Source organism: Rhipicephalus microplus, chromosome 1, assembly GCF_043290135.1.
Source record: "Rhipicephalus microplus isolate Deutch F79 chromosome 1, USDA_Rmic, whole genome shotgun sequence".
NCBI lineage: Eukaryota > Metazoa > Arthropoda > Arachnida > Ixodida > Ixodidae > Rhipicephalus > Rhipicephalus microplus.
In genome coordinates, this window is record NC_134700.1 from 200867242 (window position 1) to 200894482 (window position 27241).

Consider the following 27241-nt stretch of genomic DNA (forward strand, 5'->3'; position numbering starts at 1 on the left):
TTTTTTGCGCTTTACTGGCAATGAGAAAGCTAATCACCATCGTCATTACACAAACCAACTGACGGCAATAAAAACGCTCCTCCGCTAAGCGAAAAAAACCTAAGTTGTTTCTAATTGTTTAATATTTTTTGTGTTTCTACTTAAAAGAACTTCTCACAGCGACAGAAACAGCAGTTTTGACGTAATTACTTTGCTATTTTGTGCGGATCTTTGCTCTACATATGCGTCTCGCACGCTGTGTTCATCCGCACGCATGTGCTCCCGTCATGCCGGCGATTGTTTTCATGGCGTCGCGCACGTTTTGCACGTGGTGAGAAAACTTCCGTAGTTTGTTGTTGCCGCCGTTGCGACCTAAGTGAACTTTCCGAAATGTTAGTCCTCTTCGAGTCAGCGGCGGGGTACGCCATCTTCAAGGTTCTGGATGAAAAGAAGCTTCAAAAGACTGATAACTTGTTCAAGGACTTCGAGACACCGGACAAGGCATCGCGCGTGGTGAAACTCAAGCACTTCGAAAAGTTTGAAGACATGACCGAGGCCTTGGCTGCTGCGACGGCTGCCGTGGAAGGTAAAATGAGTAAAAGCTTGAAGAAAGCGCTGAAGAAGATTGTTGCCAAGGAAGCGCACGAAAGTCTCGCCGTCGCGGACGCCAAGCTGGGAAACGTCATCAAAGAAAAGTTCGACATCAGCTGCGTTGCCAACAGCTCCATCCAAGAGCTGATGCGTTGTATTCGATCCCAAGTGGACGGACTCATTACGGGACTCCCCAAGAAAGAGATGACCGCGATGGCATTGGGTTTGGCGCACAGTTTGTCCCGCTACAAGCTCAAGTTCAGCCCCGACAAGGTCGACACGATGATCATCCAAGCCGTCTCTCTCCTGGACGATTTGGACAAAGAACTGAACAATTACATCATGCGTTGCAAGGAATGGTATGGCTGGCACTTTCCGGAGCTCTCCAAAGTGGTCACGGACAACCTGCTGTACGTGCGCACCGTTCAGGCGGTAGGCCAGCGCACCAACGCCATCGAAACGGACCTGTCCGAGATACTTCCCGAGGACCAGGAGGCGAAGGTGAAGGAGCTCGCCGAAATGTCGATGGGCACCGAGGTGTCCGACGAAGACATCCGCAACATACTGCACCTGTGCCGCGAAATCACCGAGATGAGCAGCTATCGCGCCCAGCTGTTCGAGTACCTCAAGAACCGCATGATGGCCGTGGCGCCCAACCTGACCGTCCTAGTAGGCGAACTGGTCGGGGCGCGACTTATTTCGCACGCCGGTTCCCTACTCAACTTGGCCAAGCACCCGGCCTCCACCGTGCAGATACTGGGTGCCGAAAAGGCGCTCTTCCGCGCGCTCAAGACCAAGCACGACACGCCAAAGTACGGTCTCATCTATCACGCCCAGCTCGTTGGTCAGAGCGCGCAGAAGCTGAAGGGCAAGATGTCGCGTATGCTGGCCGCCAAGGCAGCCCTGGCGACCAGGGTCGACGCCCTGGGGGAGGACGGAACGGGGACCGAACTGGGAATCGAACACAGGGCCAAGCTGGAGACGCGCTTGCGAGTTCTCGAAGAGGGCGGAGGCAACCGGAGAATCAGCGGCACCGCTCGGGGCAAGGCGAGGCAGGACATGTACGAGCACAAGAGCTTCGTACGTCAGTACGAACCGGCCGAAGATTCCACGCTGCCCGCGGCGTCGGGTTTTGGCGCGAAGAGAAAGTTTAAGCAAGAGGAGGGTGAACAGGAGGCCGATGATGTGGCCGAGACCAAACCCAAGAAGAAAAAGCAGAAGGTGGCAGAAGAGGCGGCGGCCGAAGAGGCCGATGAAACCGAGACGGTCACACCCAAGAAAAAGAAGAAGAAGGTGAAGAAGGAACCTGAAGAATTAGAAACACCCGTACAAGTCAAGAGTGAGCCTGTTACACCCAAAAAGAAGAAGAAAAAGCATCAGCATTCTGAAGGTGATGATGAATAAATGTTAAACACTGTTTTTAAAATGGTCTGTTTTATTACAAGAATGTCTTGTGGTGCAGTCTTCAGAGACACTGTGCATGAGAAGATTGGACCTTGTGTCGTGGGAAAGGAAAACTGCTCTTTTCAGTGTATTGGAATTCTGCACTAAAACCTTAAGTAACTTGTGCTTTTGAAATGTGCTGTTGTACAATTCCCTTAAAACTACTTGCATTAGGTACTTGGCAATAACACTAGAAAATGGTTCACAATAAGGCAATTTTGTCCATTTATTATATTTTAGTGAAGTACTTAAAAATGCCTCATTTCTTCACCTGAAGGTAACATGCTGATGTGCATAAATGATGTAAACAGGTTTGATTCAACAATACTAAGCGCACCATGTGGCACTGCAAGACTTCACAGATATGGTGAAAAGTTTCATTGCGATGTTTATTTAACCGAATTGCCTGCTGCTTCTGCTTAGGGCTTGTGTAGCTATAATGATAACTAACCCAAGTAATTGTGCATAGAGCATGAACATAGAACAAAAAGACTAAAAGAAAAAGTATAGAAGGGTCACAAGTGACGTCATTCACTTGGGGCACTAGTGGTGTCTGTTGCCCTCCCTGTGGTCCGAGGTGGCACAATTTTCGCTGGTGTGGTGCTTTATTGGATTTGTTAAATTGGCGAGAGGGTGTGTGCGCGACTGTGCATCCCACTGCAGTGTGTATGGATGAAATGCAATTTAATGCCTTGCGGAGGCCACCAAGATGGACGCGCTGCCATTCCGACGCTGGCGCCACTTGGGGGGGGGAGGCTCATTTTATGCACTATAAACTTGCATGTCACCACCACTGGCCCACTTTTGTAACAACAAAATAGTTTTCCCAACTACAAACCAATTTTTTTGCCAGCTGTGTGGACCATTTTATTAAGTAATTGGGAAAACGCCCCCACCCTATGCTACTGGAGAGAGAGTAGTGCGATTACAGTTTGGAAAGCTTGCAGAATTGTTGTAGTGTTTACATTTCGAAAATTGAAAATGTAGGAAGTGCTTATCATACCTTGCCCAGAATTTATTTTTACAGCATAGTAGTCAACTGTGCTGGCTGGCCCGTAGCCAGGATGGCAGCTGAATGAAAAGGGACAAAGCGAGTTGGCTAGGAGCGCCACTGATGCAGGTTTGGTTTAGCTGGCACATTGCGCGAGGACAGGTGGTACATGAGTTAGTGGTGCTGAATCATGGCCATCTGTCGACACTAAATGCTTCGGCACTCATGCCACAACGAAATATTGCGTTTATTCCACATACACAACCGGAAGATGTGCCCAAAGCATGGCACTTTACTCGACCTTAACACTGGCAAAGAAAATGCATTTGGATGCTCATACCTTGAGTAATACATCAGCAAAACCTGACGCTAGTGGTAGCACATTGAATTGCAACAGTCCATTTTGCTACGAAGTACACAAAGCTGCTTCCAGTAAGGCTTGTGAAGAGTAGCATAGTATTAGTATCATCTACGTATACCTGAATTCACTTATTGCTGGCCTATGAGATTACATTTAAACATCCTTACAAGCTACAAATACAACTACCACAACTTAGGAGTTGAGTAGCAGTTAGTAGACATGCCTCTTGATCGCACAAACACTTCTCAAAAAGCAAGAGCACACTGCATAAAAATTGCCTTTAATGACAATTGAGTGTACCTTCAGCTAAAAGCAGTGCTTTTTTGCTAAAGCTTAACTGAAGCTTGCTGCTGCACTTACAGTACAAGGGCACGCATATTTCTCTTAAAAGCATAAATATTTAGATGTTATTGCTTATATTTTGTAGAAATGTCAGATCATATAGCCTATACATTCAACACAATACTTTTGAGGCTCAAAGAACCTTTCGGCAGTTACATATGTTTGTTTAGTGCCATCTTGGCTTAGCCAGAAAGCTTAATTGAAAACTAAGAAGCTGCACCAGGTGTTATACTGAGTGATGTGATCAACCATATTTGATCTTCTTAAAAAATTCGAGCAAAAACAGAGTAGGGGTAAGCACAAAAGTTTTAATAAGTAATTTTTAAAAAGTGAAATGTAGGTATTTTAAGATACGATACATCTTCATCATTGGCTTTTAAATCTAATCGTAAGGATAAGAAAATTATATAATTTATACAGCAATAAAGGAACATTATGTAGAAGACCAAGCCTTTCACTACAAAAATTTAGAATGATTTTATCAGCAGATAATGCTATCTTGCCAGATCATTCCGTAAAGGAACAAAGGTGGCACACACAGTACTGTGATGATATTGGCTAAATGGCATGAAACAAGTTGCATAAATGCATTGCTCTTGTTGCTGTGAGACAGAAATTCATTTGTATAATACACAGTGCCTTTAAAAGTAAGATGTGAATAAATAAAAAAAACACAGTATAAGGCATAGTACATTTACTACAATCGCCAAGAGCTCTTTAAAAGTGCACAGTGCATTCTATAAATTGTTAGGACCGGTCACCAGAAAACATGAGGCACATTAGAATTGGGATAAAGTATCGCATTTTAATGTTCTACAATAACCTTTAGCAGTCGAAGATAGGGCTGTTTTCAGATCAACAAAAACAATGACTAGAGAAGTTTGGAACACTATACAAGTAGACTGTACATTGAGAAACCATCATGAGTATTGATCCCTGCTTGCAAGGTGGAGGCTCTTCAGTGATGCTTGAGATGGCAACGGTGAAAATATGACAATGGAATTATGTGTACAAGTAGATGTCTTGCAAGCACTGTCATGAATCAGCTTCGTCGTCGCTCTTGCTTGCTTCAAACAGGCGGATCAATTCTTGGAAGCGGCTGGTCACCTGTAACATGAAACCGTCAGGAGATTCGAACACGGGCACCATGACTTCCAACATTTTTGTACGTCTCCACTACTGCATTCAACACGTAAGCTACATAACTTAATAACTCTTCACTTTAAGGCTAAACCTCAACAAATTGAAATCTCATCAAATTCAGTGACAATTTGAACTGCATGGCTGCCCTTGGCAAATTTGTATATACAGTAGACTCCTCTTAAGCAAAACCTGAAGGGACCAGGAAAATGTGTTTCTTTTAAGAGGAGTTTCAATTATTGAGAGATAAACAGGGGTATAATATTCAAGTATGAAACCAAACATATTAGTGGCAGTTGTTCTATTTAAGCAGCTATTCCATTTAATAAGAGAGTTTCGTTTAATAGGAGTCTACTGTATTACTTGAATAAAAAAAAATGGCATGAATTCAAAGTCAAGTTCGGTGAATTGTTAATTTGAAAAAAATTTATTTCTCTTACAGGGAAAAGTCACACTGTATTGCCTTTTGTTTCAACATGAACCCACAAATTTGGAAGATTGTGGCTGTAAATGATTCATATGTGGGGTTTAATGTCCCAAAACCACCATATGATTATGAGAGATGCCATAGTGGAGGGCTCCAAAAATTTCGACCACCTGGGGTTCTTTAACGTGCACCCAAATCTGAGCACACGGGCCTACAACATTTCCGCCTCCATCGGAAATGCAGCCGGGATTCGATCCCGCGACCTGCGGGTCAGCAGCCGAGTGCCTTAGCCACTAGACCACCGCGGTGGGGCAAATTGTGACTGTACACACTGAGTACATGGGAAGATGGCACGCACTAAGAAACCAAACACCTCGACTTGCATCCGCCCGATGTGAACTGATAGGTAGACAGAACCGGCTGCCTATTAAAAATGGTAACAATGCTGACACACAGACAAAGAAAAAGAGCTCACAGGCGCTCTGTGTGTTCTTGTTTGTTGCCTGCATTTTTGCATTTACAGTTTTAGACCTGTCCCATTACCAGCTAACTCGGACCGAGACCCTAGTTTGTCTTCCTTAGCATTCAGCCACTATGACCATTGCTGTGCGGTGCATGTATGACGACACTGATTCACGCCAACCTGCACACGTCCTCCTCCTGCCCTACGTGCGAAGGGGCAGGAATTTCAGGTTTATGTGCAATTCGTTTTGTTTGCTTTGAATTTAAATCTGGTAATACCTAGGTGTGTGAATGCCAACAAAGGCAGCAACAAAGAGAAATGCACACAGAAACACACTCACTTTTTTCACAGCCTTACGGCATTTACAACCAAGCAGGTACTACCAACTCTCTCAGGAATTCTTGTGAGGAGTGCACGATAAGCATCCCTCGCAAGAATTCAGCAATATTTTCAATGAATGACGCCTCTTATAGCAGGGAGATAAATAGCGTGTTCTATCCCAATTTAATTAAAGGGTTTCTGTAAAGGTTTTCATGCTTTTGTACAGAAGTATTGAACCGATAGGGAAAGTCGTTACGATTGTGCACTGATTCATTTGAACTCTGCGTAGTGCGAGAAAAAATTCTTGACCAAGAGGTGTTGCTGGGGCAGACATCAGATCGTTAGCTCCAGTGATGCCAATGTTCAAAAATTTTTCATCTTTTCATGCTTCCATCCTCACGTGACATTCTGCTTTTCATTTTTTTGACGCTTCATTAACAGGGCTTTAAAAACGCGAATTGCTACATATTGTGGAGGTGCTGTTTTTAGCCACTTTTGCTCATGGCACATTGCATGGGCACCTGGCTATGCAGATCTCTACCATGAGTTGGCAGCGGCTGCAGAAGGCACACAGGGGTTGCCGATGTGAATCAGGCTGCTCGGCGAAGTTGAGGAAAAGCAGTGCCAAGAAGGAAAGTAACAGCCGTTTGCCTAGTTGCCTTAATACAAGGTGCGTTATTTAGCCTTAATGATAACAATCTAAAAAAAAACTGTTTCAAGGGCCCTCTAAGATGACAAATCTGCTATACCACCAATGATGAGTTTATTGTATTTGCTCAGAAACCTTTGACGAATTATCAAAACAACGTACCTGCTCAGGAGGTCGGCCCAATGTTTGCGATGCTCGCTGCAGTCCCTTTTCAGTGCCCAACTGTTGACACGCTTGCAACAGAACCTTGTCATCTTCCCTGCGTTTGCAAAAAGATGCTTGCTTTGGGGAACAGAGGTAATCTGGCACTCAAAAGCAACTAAACTAGAGCTGGGCGAACAGCAAATAACTTTTGTGCAAAGTGCATTCGAATATTGAAATTTAAGTTAAATCGACTCGAATATTTCTTGAATATTTATTTAATACTTCAAAGCGATATTACAAAAAAAAGTTGTAGAGGATTCACATGCTTAGGAGACAGCAACATGAAAGTGTTTCTTTTGGCTAGGTCGGTAAAGCAATGGAGAGGTGGTGTTTCATACTATCTTGTCTTTTGAAGAATGAGGCAACGTAGAGGCCAAATTGTATTTATGTACATTATTAGGTGCAATCAAAGTATTGCCGACAACACTTTACACGTGAAAGGCAAAGATTCTATTTTCTCAGCCAGTCCTCCTCTTTCAACTTCTGTGGAGGTCCAACTGATGTGGCTGAACAAGGGTGTGCTCCCTTGAAGTCTGCAGTTCTGAACCTAAATCTAAATCCGCCTTGTAGACGCCAATATATAAAAATATCTGAAATTCTAGATGCTAAAAATCTTCGGGGTCTGATTTTTCTGACTTCCCGCCCATATTTCAGGAACAAAACATGGCATTCATTAAAACTTTACTTCCGCTGCATCTAACATCTCCATGTTAGAACCAATGTTAAACGATACATTTGCAGTCCCAGCAGAGTATGAAAGGCAGCATTGCTGTAATGTGAAAGTGTGATGGAAAAAAAAATTTAGTTTGTTTGTGCACATAAGAAGCCTAAAGTATACCAGCAGGTTCACAACTTTGCAATGCTCTCAAAGGGCCAGAAACAGGCTCTGACATTTTTTTAAAGACCTCAAACAAGCTCGCTAATTCATACAGTAGACTACGGCAATCACATTTTGTGATTATTGCAGAAATGCGCGTTGTGCCGACCCTGCATTTTGAAGAACTGTTCCCATGCTTCTTTCCGACGGCAGTTCAATCTTCCTCATATGTGCAGTGAAAAAATCTTGCCTATGGCCAACATTTTGCATCGCTGGGTTTGTCGATTGCTCCTTTGCACTACGAAACAGTGCCTTGGCCCTGCGATGATACAGTTTTGGCTGCGCACTCCCGCATCATCCACATTTTCACTTTGCTGTGCTTCCCTCTGCCGTCTTGTAACGCCCAATACTAACGGGATATGCGGTATTGCCAGAATGAAAACCTCCGAGATGAACAGGTGCCTTGGTACTTTAGCACCAGGGGTAAAATGTATGCCTTGCCAGTCCCCTTACTTCTCGCACGGCGCTTCCTCTCCGAGCCGCTATGGCACATGACACGTGGGTGAAGCCTTGCTTAGTTACCGGCTGCACACTAATGATGTATTCGTGACATCCTGATACGTTGACTGAGTGGGTGCAGTTGCAACAAATGTCATACCTACGCCTCTCCTTTGCTAGAAAAAGGTGGGAACGATAAGTGAGAAACTGAGTTCTAAACCTTGTAACCTTTTCACCACATCACTCATTTGCAAATTTTTTGCAGTGTCACTTTTGAATTGTAGAAGTGCTTTAGTTATTTTTCTATTTCAAGTTTTGTACCGCGAGGTTATATACTGGTTCTTTGAGGTGTGTTGAGCATCATTACACTTAGCAACAACAGGTGGCAGAACAAGCATAAGAAGTTTTGAAAAACGATATATATTCTACATGTAAAAAAAAAGAACCAGGACTAAGAAGGCAACCAACACACACACACACCCAATGCACAATAATTAAGTATTATGCTGAGGTATTCATACAGGCTACCTTGCCAATAAGAAACCTCCAAATGCTGAAATGTACATAACAGTGGGGAAATTGACAAGTGCCAAGTCAGAAAAAGTGCATTATGTTACATATAGAGAAGAATATTGAGTGTGTGTGCTACACACAAAAAGCCTTTGTCAACACCAGCAAAAGGGTTTCACGTACCTTTTCCAGGTAATGCTCTGGCCTTCTCTGTTGTTCATTTTGTCTCCATCTTTTCCAAGAGCAGACTTGGAAGCCTGAATCAGACAAGTAGTGATTATCAGATTTGAGTCTAATGCACTGTATATAGGTACACTTTATGTCCTTACTGATGTAGCGCTAGGCACGTAGACACACAGAACAATAAGCAAAGGCAGCAAGAAAGCCATTGTAAAAAAGGTGAAATTAGAATAAAACGTAAGAGCTGCACACAGGTGTATTTATTTGGTTGTTAACAGTGACTATCGTGGAAAAAAAATGATAAGACTTTTAACTCCGTCAACGTGATGATACAGCATTGTGCGCATGCCAAGAATGTTCGTAGTGAAATGATGTAGTCTCGCACAGCACTTGCTATGAATGACTGGACATCGATAAGCAGCAGTATAAAACTCGTATGTAAACTTTATAAGAAATGCTGTCTCAAGGTGTATAAAATATGTTTATTAACTCCAGTTCACTCAAGGTCATTTAAAGCCACATCATCCGTAAATGTAGCATTTACGCATTATCTGACCTTATGTGATAGGATGAAATGACGCGCTTCAATTTGCAGCATTGCTGAGTTGCAATAGTCGGCCTCTGAGTAATTCTTACTCGGCTTTGTAAGCACCTTGAAATACACAGAAACTAACGATACTGAAATAGCACTTCTATTTGTTTTAAGAAGCAGATTGTGAACATTACAATATAGCAATGAAATTTCGCAGCCTGCATGATGATAGTGGCCTTTATTGCGGCTGTAATCTTCGCAGATGACACAGTGCGTGAACTGTAACTAGCGGACATCTGAGGCCAGGGTCGCCCCGTTGTTATGAGAAGGTTAAATTCCTGTTTCTAAATGTTGCCTCGCACTGTTTATTGTACTTGAAAATAAAATATGCATGTAGTGCTTGCAGAAAAGTACACAACCTGTTGAATATATAAAATGGACCTCCGAATTCGGTACAAAAAAAAGTGCTCGTTAAACACAGTAAAATATGGCATGTACTACAGTAGACTCTAGATAATTCAATGTTTCAATTAATTCAAATAAATCTTAAATTTTTTGTCAGCCTGCTGTGCTTTCAATGTATTTTAAAGCTGCCTAATTCAAACTGGCTCACAGTACAAATTCGATTAATTCAAACTGTTTGCTTGACCATGCCAAAAAAATATCTGCCGGTTTTGTTGCTTCTAGCTGAACATTCGTGTTTTCATGTCACTAACACTCCTGAATAAAGTTGATAGCCTGCCTACAAGGGAGACCAACAAGCCAGACCATGCACACCAATCATCGCGTGCTGGCCAAGAAAGGAAAAAAGAAAGCTTAGACACACTTAAGCTTCGCCTTCAAGACTAGAATGTGATAGCGTAATCAGGCCTCGTGCGCAGTGGCTTTAACAGAGGTGCGAGAAAAGGAACATTTGCGAGTTTCCACTGGCCGTTTCAAGCTATCTCGGAATGTATACTGGATGTACAGTTGCTATGTGCCGCAATTATTCCTTTTGAAAATAGGCGAACTACCCACTGGTTATTCCCAAGGTGCCGCATGCACACTTGGTAATGTGTGGGCAGCTGTAAACCACCCCCTCTTGGAATTAATTTGTTTTGATGCCTGGTACGATTCTACAACTCTGCCACAAAATATTACACATGTTAAGGAGACTCCACCCATCACATGACATTCTTACAGCTTTTTCTTAAATAGCAGTAGTAAGCATTGTCGTGACTCTGTAGTAAATGCCTGCCTGCCACGCAAGAGGCCCGGTTTCAGTTCTCACTTGAATTGAAGGTTTTTATTATTTATTTATTTTTACCTATCTCAAACGTTTGCCCGCTGACAACACCGATTTTTCGCTGACTACTAATGCCACCGACACTGAAATTTTCATGAAACAAACTTTTTAACGTTCTCGCGTTAAAATGAAGCGGCCTTACCTTCATCTACCGCATGCTGAACGCTTCTTAAAGCCATTTTCGCCACAGTACAACAATGTCATGCGGAAAGCGTCCTAAAAATGGGACGCGGCTGTCAACTGTCACGGGATAGAGCACATTTCGTTCTTAGTTACACTCATGTGCACGCTTTGTGCACTAACGAGTACCAATATGATCGCTTACAAACTTTACTGCAAAGCCGTGTGATGTGCTCTGTATTTATGAGAACTTCTGATGATACAAACTAAATCCGAAGGCCTCTCAAGTTCGGGTAATCGAGACTATACAGGAGTCCATTCTCTCAGGTTTTCAAAAGGCCTTGTTCAGGAACACAGAGGAATAATAATAATAATAATAATAATAATAATAATAATAATAATAATAATAATAATAATAATAATAATAATGGTACGTAAAGTAGAAGACTCTGCACACCAAGCAAGAACGACAAGGAAAGCTAGATATCCACATTTATTAAAACGTTTTATTCACATAATTTCATCGCACGGAAAAAATCTGTTTTGAGGAAATCAGTGCCCTCGAACAATTCTCACAAATATAACACACAACATACGCTCATGATTCTAATCGTCAAATACAGTGTTACTCCAAAAAAAAAAAGACATTACACCCATTAAGAGATAGAATAACAATTTCTAGCTCAATTCTCCATTTTGCAATTTGAGTTCTGCAGGGGAGTATGTAGCTGTATCACACTACCATAGCATAATGTGAATATGCGAAGCGCAGTTCCTTGGTGCATGAACTGGAAGCCAGGATATGTACAGACAAACATTCATCAAGTCACACAGTGATCAGTACATGATATTCCGGTACTACCTCCGCGTGCTTCTCCGACATCTGGCTCTCTGAAGTGTTACTGTCCATTTCGGGAGACTGGGGTCGGCCTATGGTCACCCGCGCTGGTCGGAGAACTTTTCCGGTCTGTAGGAATACACGGCCATCCAGGAACTGCGAGATTCACAATTTGCCAGTTTCGCACATTCAATAGCACTTCATCGATAATGCAATATGGTTGGCCATTGCACTAGCACAGCTGGTGTCTCATCAATTTTTCTTAAAAAAGAAAAAGAGAGAGATAAGGAAGGAATGTTGTAAGTTCGGTTCAAGAGACGACATGTTAGTGATCTTTGTGTGGCTAAAGGGTAGTGACGTGAAAACAGAAAGTGGGTCGGCATTCCCAACTTCGCTATCGAAGCCCTGAATGACCAGGGAATAGATGAGACAAATGCTCAGTCACTGTGCCACTAACACATAGATGTGACCACGCATATGAGTTGAAGTTTTTATGTAACTGCAGACTGCCTTTCTCATATCTAAGACAACATAATGTAACAGAGAGGACTGACAGACCTGTGTGGTTTATTGTGTTGGGGAGTGAACATAAATTAATAAAACTTCCCAATTAAATATGCTTGATTATAAAAATGTTTGCTCCCCATACCCCATCGTAACTATATATTCTAAAACTGGAAGGAGCACTGGTAGTTTCGGATCTTTTTTCACCAAATAATAATAATAATAATAATAATAATAATAATAATAATAATAATAATAATAATAATAATAATAATAAAATGGTATGTTTTAAAGGTGCACTCTACATAATATTTTTGGAAAGTATTGGTTGACACACTTGCCAACCGAAATGCCATACTGGTACTTCAATGTTGCCAAAAAATTATGAGCCTAAATTTTCACATTTTAATTAATGTGATAAGAAGTTGATGGTCAATGTACAAGTTCTAACGCCATTTCTGCTACTTGCGTCTAGGCACCATCACACGTATAACCTACTTCCACTAACTGCTTAGACATGCATTCCAGAATTCATCACTTTTTTTTTTTTTCCTCATTAATTCTTGAGCGGAATAATTTGCCTTCAGATGTATTTCATGTAGACAACTCTAAACAAGCTTCGCTCAGCACATATGAGCTTTGGCGGAGCGTGGGTTTTTATCCTTTGAGCTTGCACGCACTAGCTAAATTTACATTCTGTTGACTGGGTTGCAAAATTACAGTGATTTGCTTCCTAATGATCAATTTTGCTTTTTTGCATGTGCCATCGTGGCAGTATGTCGCTTAAAAACTCACATGCGCCTCCAGTAAATTGATACTTTTTTTACGGTTTCATTTTGGTCACCTTTTGAGGGTTTTCCTCTTTGGTATACGGACGTTTTAACTTCCACCCGTTCTTGGTATTTTTGAAAAGGTGAGGGAAACACCACAGCATTGCAAATACAATACATAAACAAACACAAGGAAGTGTCAGGTGCATTCCCTTGGTCACTATGGTATATTACATTAAGAGGAGACAGTTCCAAGCAGTGAGAGTACAGTCAACTATTTTAGTAAACAACCAATTACTAATTCACTAACGGTAAGTGCAAGTGCGGTTAGTCCAGGGCATGGTGATGAGAAGCGTACCTTAATGCCACAACGGGTGCAGTGTCGTGTACGGCTGAGAAAACGCGGGTCGGTGCTGCGCTGGTGGCAGGTGCAGGGGCACTGTGGTGTGCCAGGGGTGTCCCTAGGTGGCGACAGTGTCAACTCCTCGCAACTGCTGCCGGCGCCGCCTGGGCTGCCTGCTGCCCCCTCTTCCTCGTCTTCCTCCTCTTCCTCTTCGGGCAAGGTCACCTCCTCAAAATCCTCCATCAGGCTGCGACCAGGCCACGGACACGAACGTTTGAGTGCGACACAATCTAAATGCATCACTGCAGCAGCTATGTTCAGTGCCAACACTTTGCAACTAGCTTAGGCTGATCATTCTTTTCAAATTTCATTAATTTAGTGTTAAAATACAAGGGAGAAAAAAGAAAGAGAAAAAAAGAAAGAGGAGGAGAAGGATAAGTTTGTCACTTCTCTCTTTTCGTGTCTTTTCTGGCTTGCCAAGAATCTTTTCACAGTAATAATTGAATTTATTCAGGTATAGGAGAAGCAAAACTGACCAGTAAGAGAAATTCAGCTGCATGTCTACATCGACATACAAAGATATCTGCACTTGCTACTGGCCATTTCTGTCACAAGTGCTCGGATGACCAGGAAGCAAAAATGAAAGTAACATCGCATACAGGCAGAAGTACAGCCTCTATATGGAGCAGTTTTCATTGCTTGCAAGGGGCAGCCATCTTTTGTGGGGCACTGTGGGCCAGGTAGAATGGACGACCAAAACAACATTCAGCCTGTCCTTATTGCATGATGGCCAGCGGTGCTCGCTTGCATCTTAACCAAACCAAACCCAGGTCATTCCACGCCAAGCGTCCCAGCCATTCTGCTGACCATCTTAAACATATTTGGAAAAAAAAAAAAAAAATGCTGATTTGCTGCATTGAAAACAGTGAGCTGCTAGAATATTCCGGAGAGCAAAAATTTTTGGTCACAAGGATGCCTTCTGAACGAACTTCCTGGAATATTGTTGGGTGTTGTTTGTGGAAAAATTTATTTTAAAAGTACCGCTCCTTCTTTCTATACCAAATTTGGTCTACATGTTAAGTAAATGTGCTAGTAAAGTGTTGGAAGCTCAATAATATTAGTGCAATTTTTCTGGCTCATAGTATGCCTCCAAGAATTTAGCCAAAACGTGTTATGTTTGTGTTTTTTCTATTGCAATATTCCACTTTGTATGAATATTTGAGTAGTGAATACTTACTCCACAGAAGGCATATTTTGAGAAAAAAAAATAATTTTAGATCTCTCAAGCTGCTAAACTTTATGGGAAAAAATAAGAAATTTCGCAAAACCGTCATTTTTTTTTCATACTGAGACGCAATTTGCCCTATGTGATGGCCCAAATAAAAATCACTTTTATAGCTAAATCAAAAGCAAATAAGCAGTTCTTATTATATGGCAAATCTTATCATCTCTTAAGGAAGAAAATAATTTTAAATTTGCTATATGAAAAGAACTACTTATTTGCTTTGGTTTAAGTATAAAGGTAATTTTTAGTTGGACCACTACGTGATGCCAATTGCATCTTAATATGAACCAAAATCACAATTTTGTAAAATTTGAGAATTTTATCGTGTAAAGTTTAGTAGCTTGAAAAGTTTAAAAATACTTTTCCTCAAAATATACCTTCTGTGGAGTAAGTATCCACTACTCAGATATTCATACAGAGCGCAATATTGTAATAGAAAAAATACAAACAAATCATTTTGGCTAAGTTCTTGGAAGCATACTGTGTGCCAGAAAAATTGCACTAATATTACTGAGCTTCAAACACCTTACACAAGAACCTTTACTTAACATGCATACCAAATTTGGTATAGAAAGAAGGAGCGGTAGTTATAAAATAAATTTCTTCACAAACAACACCTAAACGACATTCTGGAAAGTTCAGAAGGCAGCCACGTGACGAAAAAATTCTTTCTCTCTGTTATGCGGCGGTTATGCGTACTTCAAACATGTCCTGTTGGGCGGTGTCTTTGCCGGTCCCCCTTGCCAACAAAAGGAAATGAACAAGCTGAGTAAGGCCCAGGACCTCACCTCTCAATTCCTGGCCGTCCAGAGGGCCCGCACCAGAATGGTCAAGTTTAATTTGATTGTCCCCGAGTGGGCCTGACCAGGTGACGCTGAGTTAACTTGCATCTATTGTGGACCTAATTAAGTTATTTCACTCACTCTCAGAAATATTTTACTGTTTCCTTGTTTCCAATGCAGTAAATCAGCACAATGACTTTCAAATACGTATGAGATGGTCGCCAAACAAAATGGCTGGGTCGTTTGGCATGACCCCCCCCCCTCCCCCGCAGCTTTCTATACTGGCCACGCTAAACAGACACTATTGGCTGTCCAGATTATGTGTGCTCACTTGAAATGTAGGTGCGAGAGCAAAAATAATCTGGCCTATAGGAGAGACTGGAGTGGTGAGGAATCGGTTTTCACTTTTTCTGGATGCAACAGTTCCACGCATCGATGAAGTTGAGTAAGGAGACAATCTAGTATTTTTACAAAAATTCCTTCAATTATTACTAGCAATGACCTTTAGCAGTCAAGCTTATGGACTCATCTTGAAAACTGCATACAAGCACAGTACCCTAGGACCAATATATATACTGATTTCACAGTTCCATTGAATATCGCTGTTCACCTGTCAGGGACACCCTGACTTGGTAGTAGCTGCTGCAGCTCGTCTATGAGGTGGCTCTGCCCACGAAGTAGTGGTTGAAGTACAGAAAAGATGGTTTCGGCTGTCAACTCAGACTGACGCTGCAGCTGGTGCAGGGAGCGCATCAGTCGCTGCAGTTGCTGGGGTTGCTGACCCAAGTGAACCTGCCAGAGAAAGTGGAAAGATGCATACCATAACTTTATTCCAAGGCCACTGAAATACAACCCTAAGAAAGAGACAGTGGCAATATGTTGAGCTCTTCATTTCCAGTAATTATTCTTAATTAGCCTGTAATTAAACCCCTTCATTCCAAGATTAGTCATGTTTAATTTTTGTATAAAAAATAATCAACTGTCGACCACAATATATCTGGGCACTTTGTTATCAGTTGTATCCATTTCGAGCCAACAAAAATCATAATTTCCGTGGCCTTTCGGAACGCAGCATGTCCAACAACTTGTTGAACATAGCAGTGTTTTCAACCAAGTAATCTTCGACAAAAATGTGCAGCACAATGAAGTTAATGAGCACTAGTAGTCCCCTCAGCAAGCAAGTAAACGTGTACTAGTTGCGTTTCAAGCCGACTGAAGTAACAAGCGTGTGACAACCCTCTACGGTTGATAAGTTAAAGTGTACAAACCACCTCTGAGCGGGATATAATGCGTTTCCAGTACATAGCTATACAAGGAGAGCCTATGATGCACTGTGGTGGCATCATCTTAAGAACATTTTGATTTTGTTGCTGCATAACCACTTTTGCCATAAGTGATTGCTATTTTACCAGCTGTTTCTTGATTTATTTTCAAAGTATGGTATCGTGATCATTGACATACTGAAGGAAGCTGCCTTAAGACTATTTGATGCCTGTATAGGTAAGAGGAAGGCAGCATCATCCCAATCTTGCTCTGTAAATTATGGTGACCAATGCAGTCACACCTCACTAATTCAGAAAATCTGATGTACTTTCGACTCGTACTTTGGCTCAAGCAAACATATACATTAATTGACAGTATCAAGCTCTTATTATTCAGACTATGCTATACAAAACAAAAATACTCTATTTAAAATTTCCACCCACACTAAACTGCCTTTAATTTGGTTAGCTTTTGTATTTGGGTGCAGCAGCCCTATGTGCCTTTTTCAGTAAACCAAACCCCTCTGAAATGGCTACTCTGCTGTTTGATATTTTCCTGGTTAGCTCATATTATGGAGCAGCTGCTGTGGGGATGAGTTGGTTTTGGGTTTATTGAATTTATTCCTAATTGTGAACGTTTCAAAACTGTGATGTTAGCTTTCTCCAGAATCGCTAAACCTAATTATTCAGTGGCACATGATACTGATACCTGATAGGCAGGCTTCAATAAATGTTTCATAAAGTACCTCTAGTTTCCGAAGGAAGAGTTGTATCTTTCTGAAGTTGAGATACTGCAACAGCTTGCCGCACTGCAAAGCTTGCTCTGGCAGTAGAAATCCCACAAAATCGTCCACCAAGTCCTGATGGTCATGGAGAAGTTCTTCGATGTTCTTGTACAGCTGTCAAAAGAATATAGTCAGGAGAAGAAGCACAGATAAGTAGAAGCGAAATGCAAAGCTGAGAACTTGTACTGAGAAGTCTACACAATATAAACATGTATGCTAATGGTTAGTACGCACACTGACTAAACAAAATAAACGAGATAGAACTGCCACATGCATCGAACTGTGTTATGCTGGTGCCACTATCGTTGATCCTTGTGTCGTTTTACTTACAACGATCACCACAGAAAGTGAATGACAGCATCAATTGTTATTAGCATGCGCAAGAGCAACTTTTCAATGTGAGGAAAGATGCGAAGTACTAAAATGTCTGTGTGAAATACTATATCTTTGTAACCCACATAAAACTGAAGGGAAATAAAGGGAGGTCTTTGTGGTCACATAACCTTGGTTGCAAAATAAAAGTGCACAAGTTTCAGGTTTTTTCCTTAATATGTGCACACTGAGGCCTGTGATGTTATGGTCTGACATACTTCCATCCAAGGCAGTGCCATACAACTGCTATAAAAAGGCACAGAAAAAAAATGCACCTTTTTAGCTTGAATTTTGCTCCAAAACATCATAAGACTGGAACTATAAGACAGCTAAAAAGATTATGACGCAATGGTACACATAACTACCAGTACCTTATTTATAAAAAGCTCCTAGTATAAAATCGGGAATCAGGACTGAATTCATGCAAAAACTAAAGTGCACAGGCTCGGGCTGTTTGCGATGCACTAATCTCATGCAACAGTGCAAAACTAGATGCAAGAGCAACACAAGGAACAGCAAGAGCGGTGCTGTGGTTTTTTGATACCACAGCTTGCACACCTTTGAAACAGACACAAGGGAACTACTAGCAAAGAAAGACGTGACTATAAGTGCCCCTTTTGTACAAAAACTAAAAATTCTCATCAGATAGCGCAACAAATTGCTTGCTAATGCCTCTGCAATGTTTACCTACATTATTGGCACAGACTAAGATATTAGGTGTCCACTAAGTTGATGTTTTCATGCTTGTTTTCCCAATAGTTTTTCCCATGCTTTGTTTTGCACTACTGCTGCATACATCATTGCTGCATACGCACTGCTGTACAGTACTCAGAGCCGGATGAAGTTCAAAGTAGGCTAGTCCATCTTACCTCAACAGGATTGACCTGGTCACAGTGGGCAGTCTTCATCAGGTCAATAAATTTCTTGTGACGAGCTTCGTCATCTTTCAAAGCCTCTTGCACTCGATTCAGGTACTGCTGCGTGAATTGATTTTCCCGCTCGTCCTTCTGAGGAATGCAAAAGAGAGACAACACAACTGAAGAAAAACAGGGGGGGGACTTGATATTAGTGACAAGAAGATTTACGAAAATGCTCGATTGAGAGCATAAAATTGGTGTAATTACAAAAAATTAAAGACAATTTAAGATGGTCGCCGGAACATTAGCATTGGTGGCGACATGATTGGTTGTGAGCGAAAAATTATTGTGCGTGAGTGAAAATTCGAGAGGTGCACACAAATAATTAATGAAATATTCAAAGTCAGTCGAAGCCAGGCATGCTGGGTAACAAGCAGGGGTTTTCCTGAAGAACCACATGAGAGAGAGAGAAAGGGGGAGGGGCTATAAGAATGCTAAGTAGTAGGAGGAGTCTACTTCACACATGTAATATGGCGTAGCATAACTGTAGAATTGCACCAGGTGTCAGACCACGTGACCAGCACAGTGAGTGGGCAGCTTAAGCTACCCACACATTACGATATGTGCAACTGGACGCACAGTGCGTGCTTTGTTAGTTTGCAAACGGAAGATTTATGCAATTGTGGGCACCTGGCAACTGTAAGTGCAGTAGGAATTCCAGAAAAGTTTGAAATGGCCAGTGTTACATGCACAAATGTTTGTTTTTTTGTGGCACGGTTGAAGGCCCGGGGCCAGGCTATGCTATCCTGCTCTACTCTTAACAGAGGGTGAAGCTCAAGCATGCAGGTTCACGCTTCAGAAACCTTAACAACCAGGAAACAAGTTTTGTCTTTTAAATAGAATGCTAAAGGTAGCCAGCAGTTAGAATGCTATAAAACACAATATTAAAATTAACAAAAATGTAAGAATTTTATACCTTTTGAAGCATTACCTTGGTGTGTTCATATGGGAGGCAAACAAGTGAGGAGAGGAGACAAAGTTAGGAGGCCGATGAAATTAAAAAGATCGCAGGTATAACATGGCAGCACAAAGCACAAAACCAGGCTAAATGGAGAATCATGGGAGAGGTTTTTGCCCTGCAGTGGGCGTAGTCAGGCTGATGATGATGTTGATGAAAGCATTATACAAACATATGCATTAACAGATTAACTTTGTAAACACGTAAACGCTTTGAGCAAGCTGAGCTGATCTAACATGAGTTAAACATTAAAGTACTACAGTAGTATTTAGATGCAATATATCACCAATGTGTGATCATTCTACATAACTTTTAGAACAATCTTTTCACTATAGTACAAGAGTGCACTGGTGCTTACTGTGCAGTGCTGATTTTAGTAAAGGGGTTGTGATCCTTGAAGTGTGATGAGCCCAGTAAGATGGGAACAGCAAGTGCTGAGAATCATTTTTTTAAAATATATAATGAAGCTCATGCCACCAGTTCTCGATGGCACGTTCTGAAAAACTTTCATGTGCAATGTGTATGTGATGACCACTTCACACAGCCTATCAAGCTCGAATGAGTCAATGAGAGGAACCAACAGAGGTACCCGTAATATGTGGGGTTTAACGTCCCAAAACCACCATATGACACTAAACACCAATCTACAGCACAGTCAAAAATATCTTAAAAAATGTTGAAGGGCCCTTTTGAAAAAAAAAACCACAGTATCCATAGAGCATGCTTTCCAGTACACCCATTATTGCTGCCCACCCACCAAGGGATCAGAGTCTACAAGGCCAGGAACAAGCAGGGGCAACGTGGCCTCCGCGTCCTTCTGCTGCCGCGAACGCTTGCGACTCAGGGCCTGCTTGCGGCGGAGGATCGTGCTGCTCGCTGCCATCAAAGCGGCCAGGTCTCCTTCGTTGTCCTCGGCTTCCTCCGAGGCAGCTGCGGGCAACGTCTCTTTGCGTGGAGCTCGCGCCGATGTGTCAGCGGGCTGCGAGACTGCATCAGCTGACGATGTCCTTTCAGGCAAGGCACTGCTGTTTTGCACCTGCAGCCGGTGGAAACAACCTTAATCTGACTGCGTTAAACCCACGCAATTCGAATGTTTTGAATGGCCCCCACATTTTTGTGAACGTTACCTATAAAGTCACGAATCTTTGACACTAGTGAGTTCTTTCAAAGGGGCCCTAGAACATTTGTTTCAGTGTGTGGCACTAAACATAAATTTGCAGCTGACCGTTATGATCACTAATGATCGTGCCAAACGCAAACGCAATAATTCATCTCAGATGGCTAACACTCTATTTGTAGAGAAAGTACACAAAATGCAGTCTCTGCTGGCTACATTTCTTCAGATGACCCAACTAATCAGTGCATCTAAGATGAGCAGGAATGTACATGGCAATGTTTCTTTCATGCGAGGTGCCCTGGATGAATGAATGATTTATGGGAAGGGATAGCTTTACGACTTATACTGTCATTAAGAAAGGGGGTGGGGGGGTGGAAAGTATAGTTAAATAAGAATGATAAGCCTCCACCAGCTCCAAAAGTGTAATGAAGAATTTCAGTTTTGCCTTTATGATCTCGAACAGGGATTGTCCACTCAATCTGTGCTCTGTGCTTTACTGGAAACAGCATCATCAATGCAGTCTTGCATCAGCATTCTTCAGTACATTTTGTGCCTGTACCAAATGCAACTGTCATGATCTGCTGTAAAATCATCTATGTATAAATAGCTTGAGGAGCCCTTTGTTACTTGTTATGATGAGAGACAGCTAAGCTTGATGTGCACATATCTCTGGGCTATGCTCTAGCGTGTGGTGAAACGAAGAAGGAGTGTTAAGACCACACTAGGTGTAAATGCAGTGTTAACTACACCACATCAATTGCCGTCGAATGTATACTTCTATTAAGCTGAGCCAAACTTGCTGAATGCTGTTGTGACAAGTAAAGAAAGAAAAAAAAAAAACATTTTGGTATTGGAACCACATATTGGTCCAGTTTTAATTGGAATAGGTGACCGGTAAAATGGGAAATCGCAGAGAACTGTGGGATACGATGGCTTCCGGTTCGACGCACCACGCGGGTCAGCAGCGGCACGCGCGCATTTCTGTACTGCTCTATTGAAAAAAAGCACTTGGCCGTGCAATGTCTGTGCTTTAGTAGTTTTTTTTTTTTGCCAACCGTGACTGCGACGATGACAAGCTACGAAAGCCGTGAACGGTCCGAAAACTTTTTTGTCGCACTAAAATGATCTGCAATGCTTTTATGCTGCTCGGGGGTGCTGTCAGTTTGGCTAGCAGATCACGCGATACATAAAACAGTTTTTCTTGTATGATACGGTAGTGCAGATAAAAAGCCACCATTTTAAAGACCTCAGGGGATGGAAATGACTGTAGCAGTATGCTAAGAGTTCATTTCGGGATCGCTGCTTCGGCCGACATCGTCAATCGATCGGCATGAAGCGCAACACTTATTGAGCGCGTTGAGATATATATATATATATATTTTTTAGTCTTCAGCGCGCTATAACATGCATTTCTTAGGCGAAGCCAGATGCTTATTTGAACGCTGATCTTGGCCAAGCTGCACGGCACGGCGGCACTGAAACAATACAGTCAGACATAGATGGCGCCGAATAATCGAAACCCTGCGCTTGTTTAACGCACTTCTTCCTTTGGGTGCCGTCCTGGTGCGCAGTTTGACTAAGATAAATGCAAATGAACTCGTCTAGCGCTTCGTGTAAACTTACTCTTGAGTGAAGCTTTCGCGTTTTTTGTCATGTATATGGGTGCAATGGCCGGCGCTGATCTCATATGGCAGGTAGATTTCACCCACTCGTTCCCATAATATCTTTGCTAGGCGCGCCTGCACGATAATTTGTTTCTCAATATAATATTCACAGCAAATTCATGCGTAAGCTTTCTTTAGTGTGGAATACACACGTACCTGTGTTAAAATGGTTTTCGCACACTCTGGCTTCAAAGTTCCGTACTCAAAGGCTACCTGTAGCTCTGGCACTCTTCACAGTCGCGGCCCACCTCGTTTTTGTCTTCATTACATGAGAATTGATACCTGTATTTGCCTTGCACGCTCGAGTTGGAGCAGCCGATGGCTGAAAAACCGACCATGGTTTATCAGGACAAAGATAAAAGGGTAACCAAACGCGCGAGTCCCGGATAATCTGAGGCTTGTGGCGAAGCGGTTTGCCGTCGTCTACTCTTCTCAAACCGGAAGCCGGTAGCAGACGGTGTATCCCACAATCCCTCGCTCTTTTACTGGTCGCCTATTAAATGCTGGTGGTTGCATTGACCACACTGGCCGACGCTGTTACAAAGTTGCGCCAACGAAACCCACTCTACTTTTACATGCTCAGAAAGTTGGCACTGTTTGTCACTGTCCTGTGGAAGTGTCAAAAGCGATGCAGCTGTTATGTGAACGAAGCCAATGTTTGATAAATACAGTCAAATCTACGAATCTCATAATGCCGAATGTTTCAGACTAATGTACCGAATTTTATACCCCTTTATATCTCCCCAATACCTCAAAATAACAAACAGCGATTGTGAAATGTTACTTGCGTCTGTAAAAACAATGCCCAGCTTCGTGCCAGCCACTATCACCATCATCATCATAACGCCCTCATTCTTTTATATTTTCCTGCCCTATTATGTGCGATAGCCCTATCGCCATGGTCATTGCCCGCTGCCGCTTTTTCGGGTCAGGTTTTGCCCTGTTGCCTTTGTTTTCGTCGGGCAGCCTCAACTGCACGCTTGCTACATAGCTGCATTCTAGCCTTTTGGTTGGTGGTTGAACGTTCAAGCTGAGCCCCTGAAGCAGCACGAAAGAAATGCTACGACAGTAAAAAATGCGACGCGAGTGTCCTGTGGGATGAAGTTGTCAATGATTACCCATGCATGCTCGACTAATGCTCAAACACTATACACAGTGCGACGGCAAAGCATGCACGTGAGCACAGCTGAAGACCAATATGATCCCTATGATTTGTCGTGATAAGGAAACGGTGACAAGTGCGAAGACGACGTTGAAACAGTGTGCGCAAACCAACAAGAAGAATCGGTATTTATAGCCGATGCTTTGCAGTGCGAAAGAAGGACGTGCACGCTTAAGAGATAGTCTTTCAGCTGTCGAGCTGCCCCCCCCTCCCCCCCCCCCGCACACACATCAGAATAGATCGCACTCTTCCTGAAATAAATGTGCACTGGTTTCATAATATTGCGGGTTTGTTTTTTGTGCTTTGTTAGAGCATAACAAGACTGCAAATGCGACCAGCACAGGTAGGTGACTTACGCGTTTGCGTTCACAATTTTTGCACAAATTTTAAAAATACTTTCACTGCAACGACTTTTCAAAATAACGAATGATTTTTAGAGGTCCCTTGAAGTTCGTTGTATCAAGATTTCACTATACAGTGCAGAAGCAGGTTGGCAAGCCTGAAAAAGTACTTACCGGAGCGGTAGAAGCTGATGGTGCGGGCTCTTTTTCATAGCTCAGTCGCTTTTTCACAGGTGTTTTTAGGAGGATTTTTCGTCCATACTGGCTGTATTTTTTTAGGATGGGCGAGATCTGCTTGAGGGGCGACACCACCGTGTGCCGGGGTGTCGTTGGGGAGACGACGGTGAGTGTTGCCGGTGCAGTGGCAGTTGCTGGAGATACCACAACAGTGCTCCCAATGGCCAGGAGGCCGCTCGAAGGGCAGACCACAGTGGCTGCAGTGGGAGGGGTGCTGCTGGCTGGCCGGATCGGGGGCGGTGGTGTGGGCGTCCCCGAAAACGGAGGCGTCACCCGCCGTGTAGGACGCAGAGACAGTTGCACTTGCTGCAACAAGACAGGCGAGAATGTTGTCATCTTCACTGCAGGAGCGATGCAGGTGCCACTCCGAATGGGACAGAAATAGAACGGCAGCCAAGAGTAAAGGAGAAATATGCTACAGCCATGAGTGGATCGATTCACCTTAGGCGCACATAAATTTGCACCTAATATTACGTTGCCCTGCGCTGTTCTCCTGCTTTGCGCATCTATTTTGTTTAGGCTTGCATGAATTGTGAATTTTAGCTCAAAGCAAATTCAGAGTGAATGGTAATTTGGTTCGAATAACTTTGAATTGAACTTGGATAATATATATTACATATTATAAGGAAAAATGATTCATGTTTGTCATGGCCCAACTAACCTGCACAATATTTTTTTTTAGACCTGAAACAAAGCGTGTGCAAATACATTCTTTTTGGTTCAAAGGTAGTGGGAGCAACGTTGAATAATAACGGGACTGGACTTTTGGCAAAATGCAAGTGACACCAGTAAAATATGTTATGTTTTAAAATTTAGTATACTTAAAGCATATAAGATGGTATAACAAGCTTTTAGACTTTCAAAATGATGTGAGAATAATAAATTTGTTTATCCTTAAAGTAGGGCTTTGTGCCAGTGTGAATGTTTTTCTGGAAAAGTTTATTCACGAAATAGCCCCCCTTCGCTGCAGTGAAACATCTTTACAGAGGGTTACATGAGGATTAATGTAAATCTATTCATTCATTTCGAATGCTTTGAAATTTTCGATAATTTAAATGCTAGAATATTTGCACAAGCCTGCTTTTGTTACAACTACGGCTGATGTGCGCAACACCTGGTTTTAGAAAGACGCAGCAGTGGAGGAGACTTTACACAAGCTGCTCAGGTGTTTTCCCATTTCATTGTTTTTTCAATAAGCCTACTCCAAGGGCCCAGTATTGTGGCATCAACCTGTGGTGTTAGCAGTGGTATAATATCATTTTGTGTTAGCAGTGGTATACTACCAGACAGTTCGCTAAAGACTACAAAAAAACTGGGCAACTCCCTCTTTTTTGTTTTGTTTTTTATATCAGATAATCCTTGAGCCATATCCGATTCCTTTACTTCATTCTTTATACTGTGTTGTCACAGCACCGAAGATGAAAAAAAGCATTGGATAGAACAGGGAAATGATTTGCGCACCTAAATAGTAAAGCCGTTTTTTTGTATTTCCATTTCCTAGAATATAGTTTGTTTCAGGCTACTGAACACAGAAGACGATAAGACAGTATGAACTGCTGCCCTGTCTGTTCAATACCTTGGTGAACAAACACCTCATTGATTACCGTTTTCCTTGGCATGTAATTTTCTCAGTACCTCTTTGACAAGCCACATTCTAAGATTTCATACATGACAAGTTTAATTTGCAGATTTTTGCTGTTTTGCGGCATTTTTGTACAAAATGGTAGATTTGTAGTCACTTCCATCTCGGACTTTTAGATGAACAATACCTCAGTCTCGAGATGCCATACGTATTAACATTGTCATGGAGCACTGAATGCATCCATTCAAACATGCTCACGAGTGTGAATTGACTGTACTACAATGCATGCTATTGTTACATCTAGAAAAACGTGCCATTAACAGCCAAAAACGGCGACACTGCTGTATGTTGTACTATAATGCTTCCATAAATTATTTTAAAAATCAAGGAGTTATAGATATTAGAACTAATTTTGAAGACTCATTTCTTTGTTTCACACAACTTAAATGAAAACAGTGGACGAAAAGACAACTTAGATCTGGCAGGGTCCGAATCTCCGATTTTTGGCATGTAATATGAGGTTGCAGGCTCGGCCCCTGCCAGCAGCAAGCGGTCTTTTTGTCCACTTTGCTTTCTTCACATCTGTACATGTAAATTACTACAATACCCTTAAAAACAGTACAAGTGAAGCGTCCTATACCTTGCCTGGCATCATTAAGGTTATCTTAGTACTAAGGGACATAGAAAGAAAGCAGACTAACCATCCACATAGGCAGTATCTCCAGGGGTCGCTTGCTTGGGGGCACAAGGCTTCGTAGCTCTATCGGGTGTGGCTCCCACACTAATGGTGGGGCGACCTTGTGTATGTGCCAGTACTACAGTTGGGTCGGAAAGAAACGAGAAAAAAGATCTCATTGTTACAGGTCAGATACAGAGAGGATATAACTTAAAAAGACAATAATGAAGATACGGCACAAAACGGAGACCAATACACGACTGTGAAAAAATACAAAAGAACACTTGCTGGTTGCTCCCATAGAGGGGAGGAGGAAAGAAAGGAGATATCAAACAATTACTATACTATACTATATTACTATATTATACTATTACTATACTAAATACTATATTACCAATGTGACCCAAAGTCTCGCTAAGCTTTGCGATGAGTTTATTTGTACAATAACAACAAAATATCATTTTTCAAATTGAGGGCTTTGAGCTATCAATTTTAGTTTTGTTACTGAACTGAGACTAAGCTGTAATTGAATACTAGTACTAAGACATCAAATGGCCGCTAAAAGACACTAGATCAAAAGACAGGGTTAGTCTAACAATGGTATTGCCACGGAGTTGAGACGCTGACGAAAGCAGAGATGGCCTGTCCAAAATGAAACTGTTTATTTAGCCCAATCTGTAGTTGGCAAACGAAAAGTCAGATTACAGCGATACTATACGCTGACCTTGATAGTGGTGAACAGAGCGCCGGCCGTCAATCAATTGAAAAACGCTGACACGCGTCGGCATTTATA

At 42.2% G+C, this 27241-nt stretch overlaps 2 protein-coding genes across 3 annotated transcripts in view; one reads left to right on the forward strand and one right to left on the reverse strand.

Moving 5' to 3' along the window:
• Positions 1–245: 245 nt before the first annotated feature.
• nop5 (nop5 ribonucleoprotein) lies at positions 246–1996 on the forward strand. The gene has a single exon (XM_037412585.2). It carries the CDS (start codon positions 370–372, stop codon positions 1972–1974), a length of 1605 nt encoding a protein of 534 aa, XP_037268482.2. The 5' UTR covers positions 246–369; the 3' UTR covers positions 1975–1996.
• Positions 1997–3232: 1236 nt separating this feature from the next.
• Positions 3233–27241, reverse strand: part of mute (gon-4 like protein muscle wasted) — a 40230-nt gene continuing 16221 nt past the window's right edge. The window contains exons 14-24 of one of the 2 annotated variants that reach the window (XM_037418690.2): positions 26474–26587; positions 24128–24496; positions 20427–20705; positions 18664–18801; positions 17384–17536; positions 15986–16167; positions 13324–13555; positions 11716–11847; positions 8920–8993; positions 6870–6966; positions 3233–4814 (exon numbers count right to left, since the gene is read on the reverse strand). In XM_037418690.2, coding sequence (XP_037274587.2) covers positions 4743–4814; positions 6870–6966; positions 8920–8993; positions 11716–11847; positions 13324–13555; positions 15986–16167; positions 17384–17536; positions 18664–18801; positions 20427–20705; positions 24128–24496; positions 26474–26587 — 1842 coding nt within the window. In that variant the 3' untranslated portion in view covers positions 3233–4742. The remainder of the gene's footprint in view (positions 4815–6869; positions 6967–8919; positions 8994–11715; positions 11848–13323; positions 13556–15985; positions 16168–17383; positions 17537–18663; positions 18802–20426; positions 20706–24127; positions 24497–26473; positions 26588–27241) is intronic. The other variant, XM_075890332.1, reaches the window with a different exon arrangement.

Excerpts from the sequence above, each read along its gene's own strand:
- nop5 (XM_037412585.2), top strand. The coding sequence starts at position 370 with ATGTTAGTCCTCTTCGAGTCAGCGGCGGGGTACGCCATCTTCAAGGTT.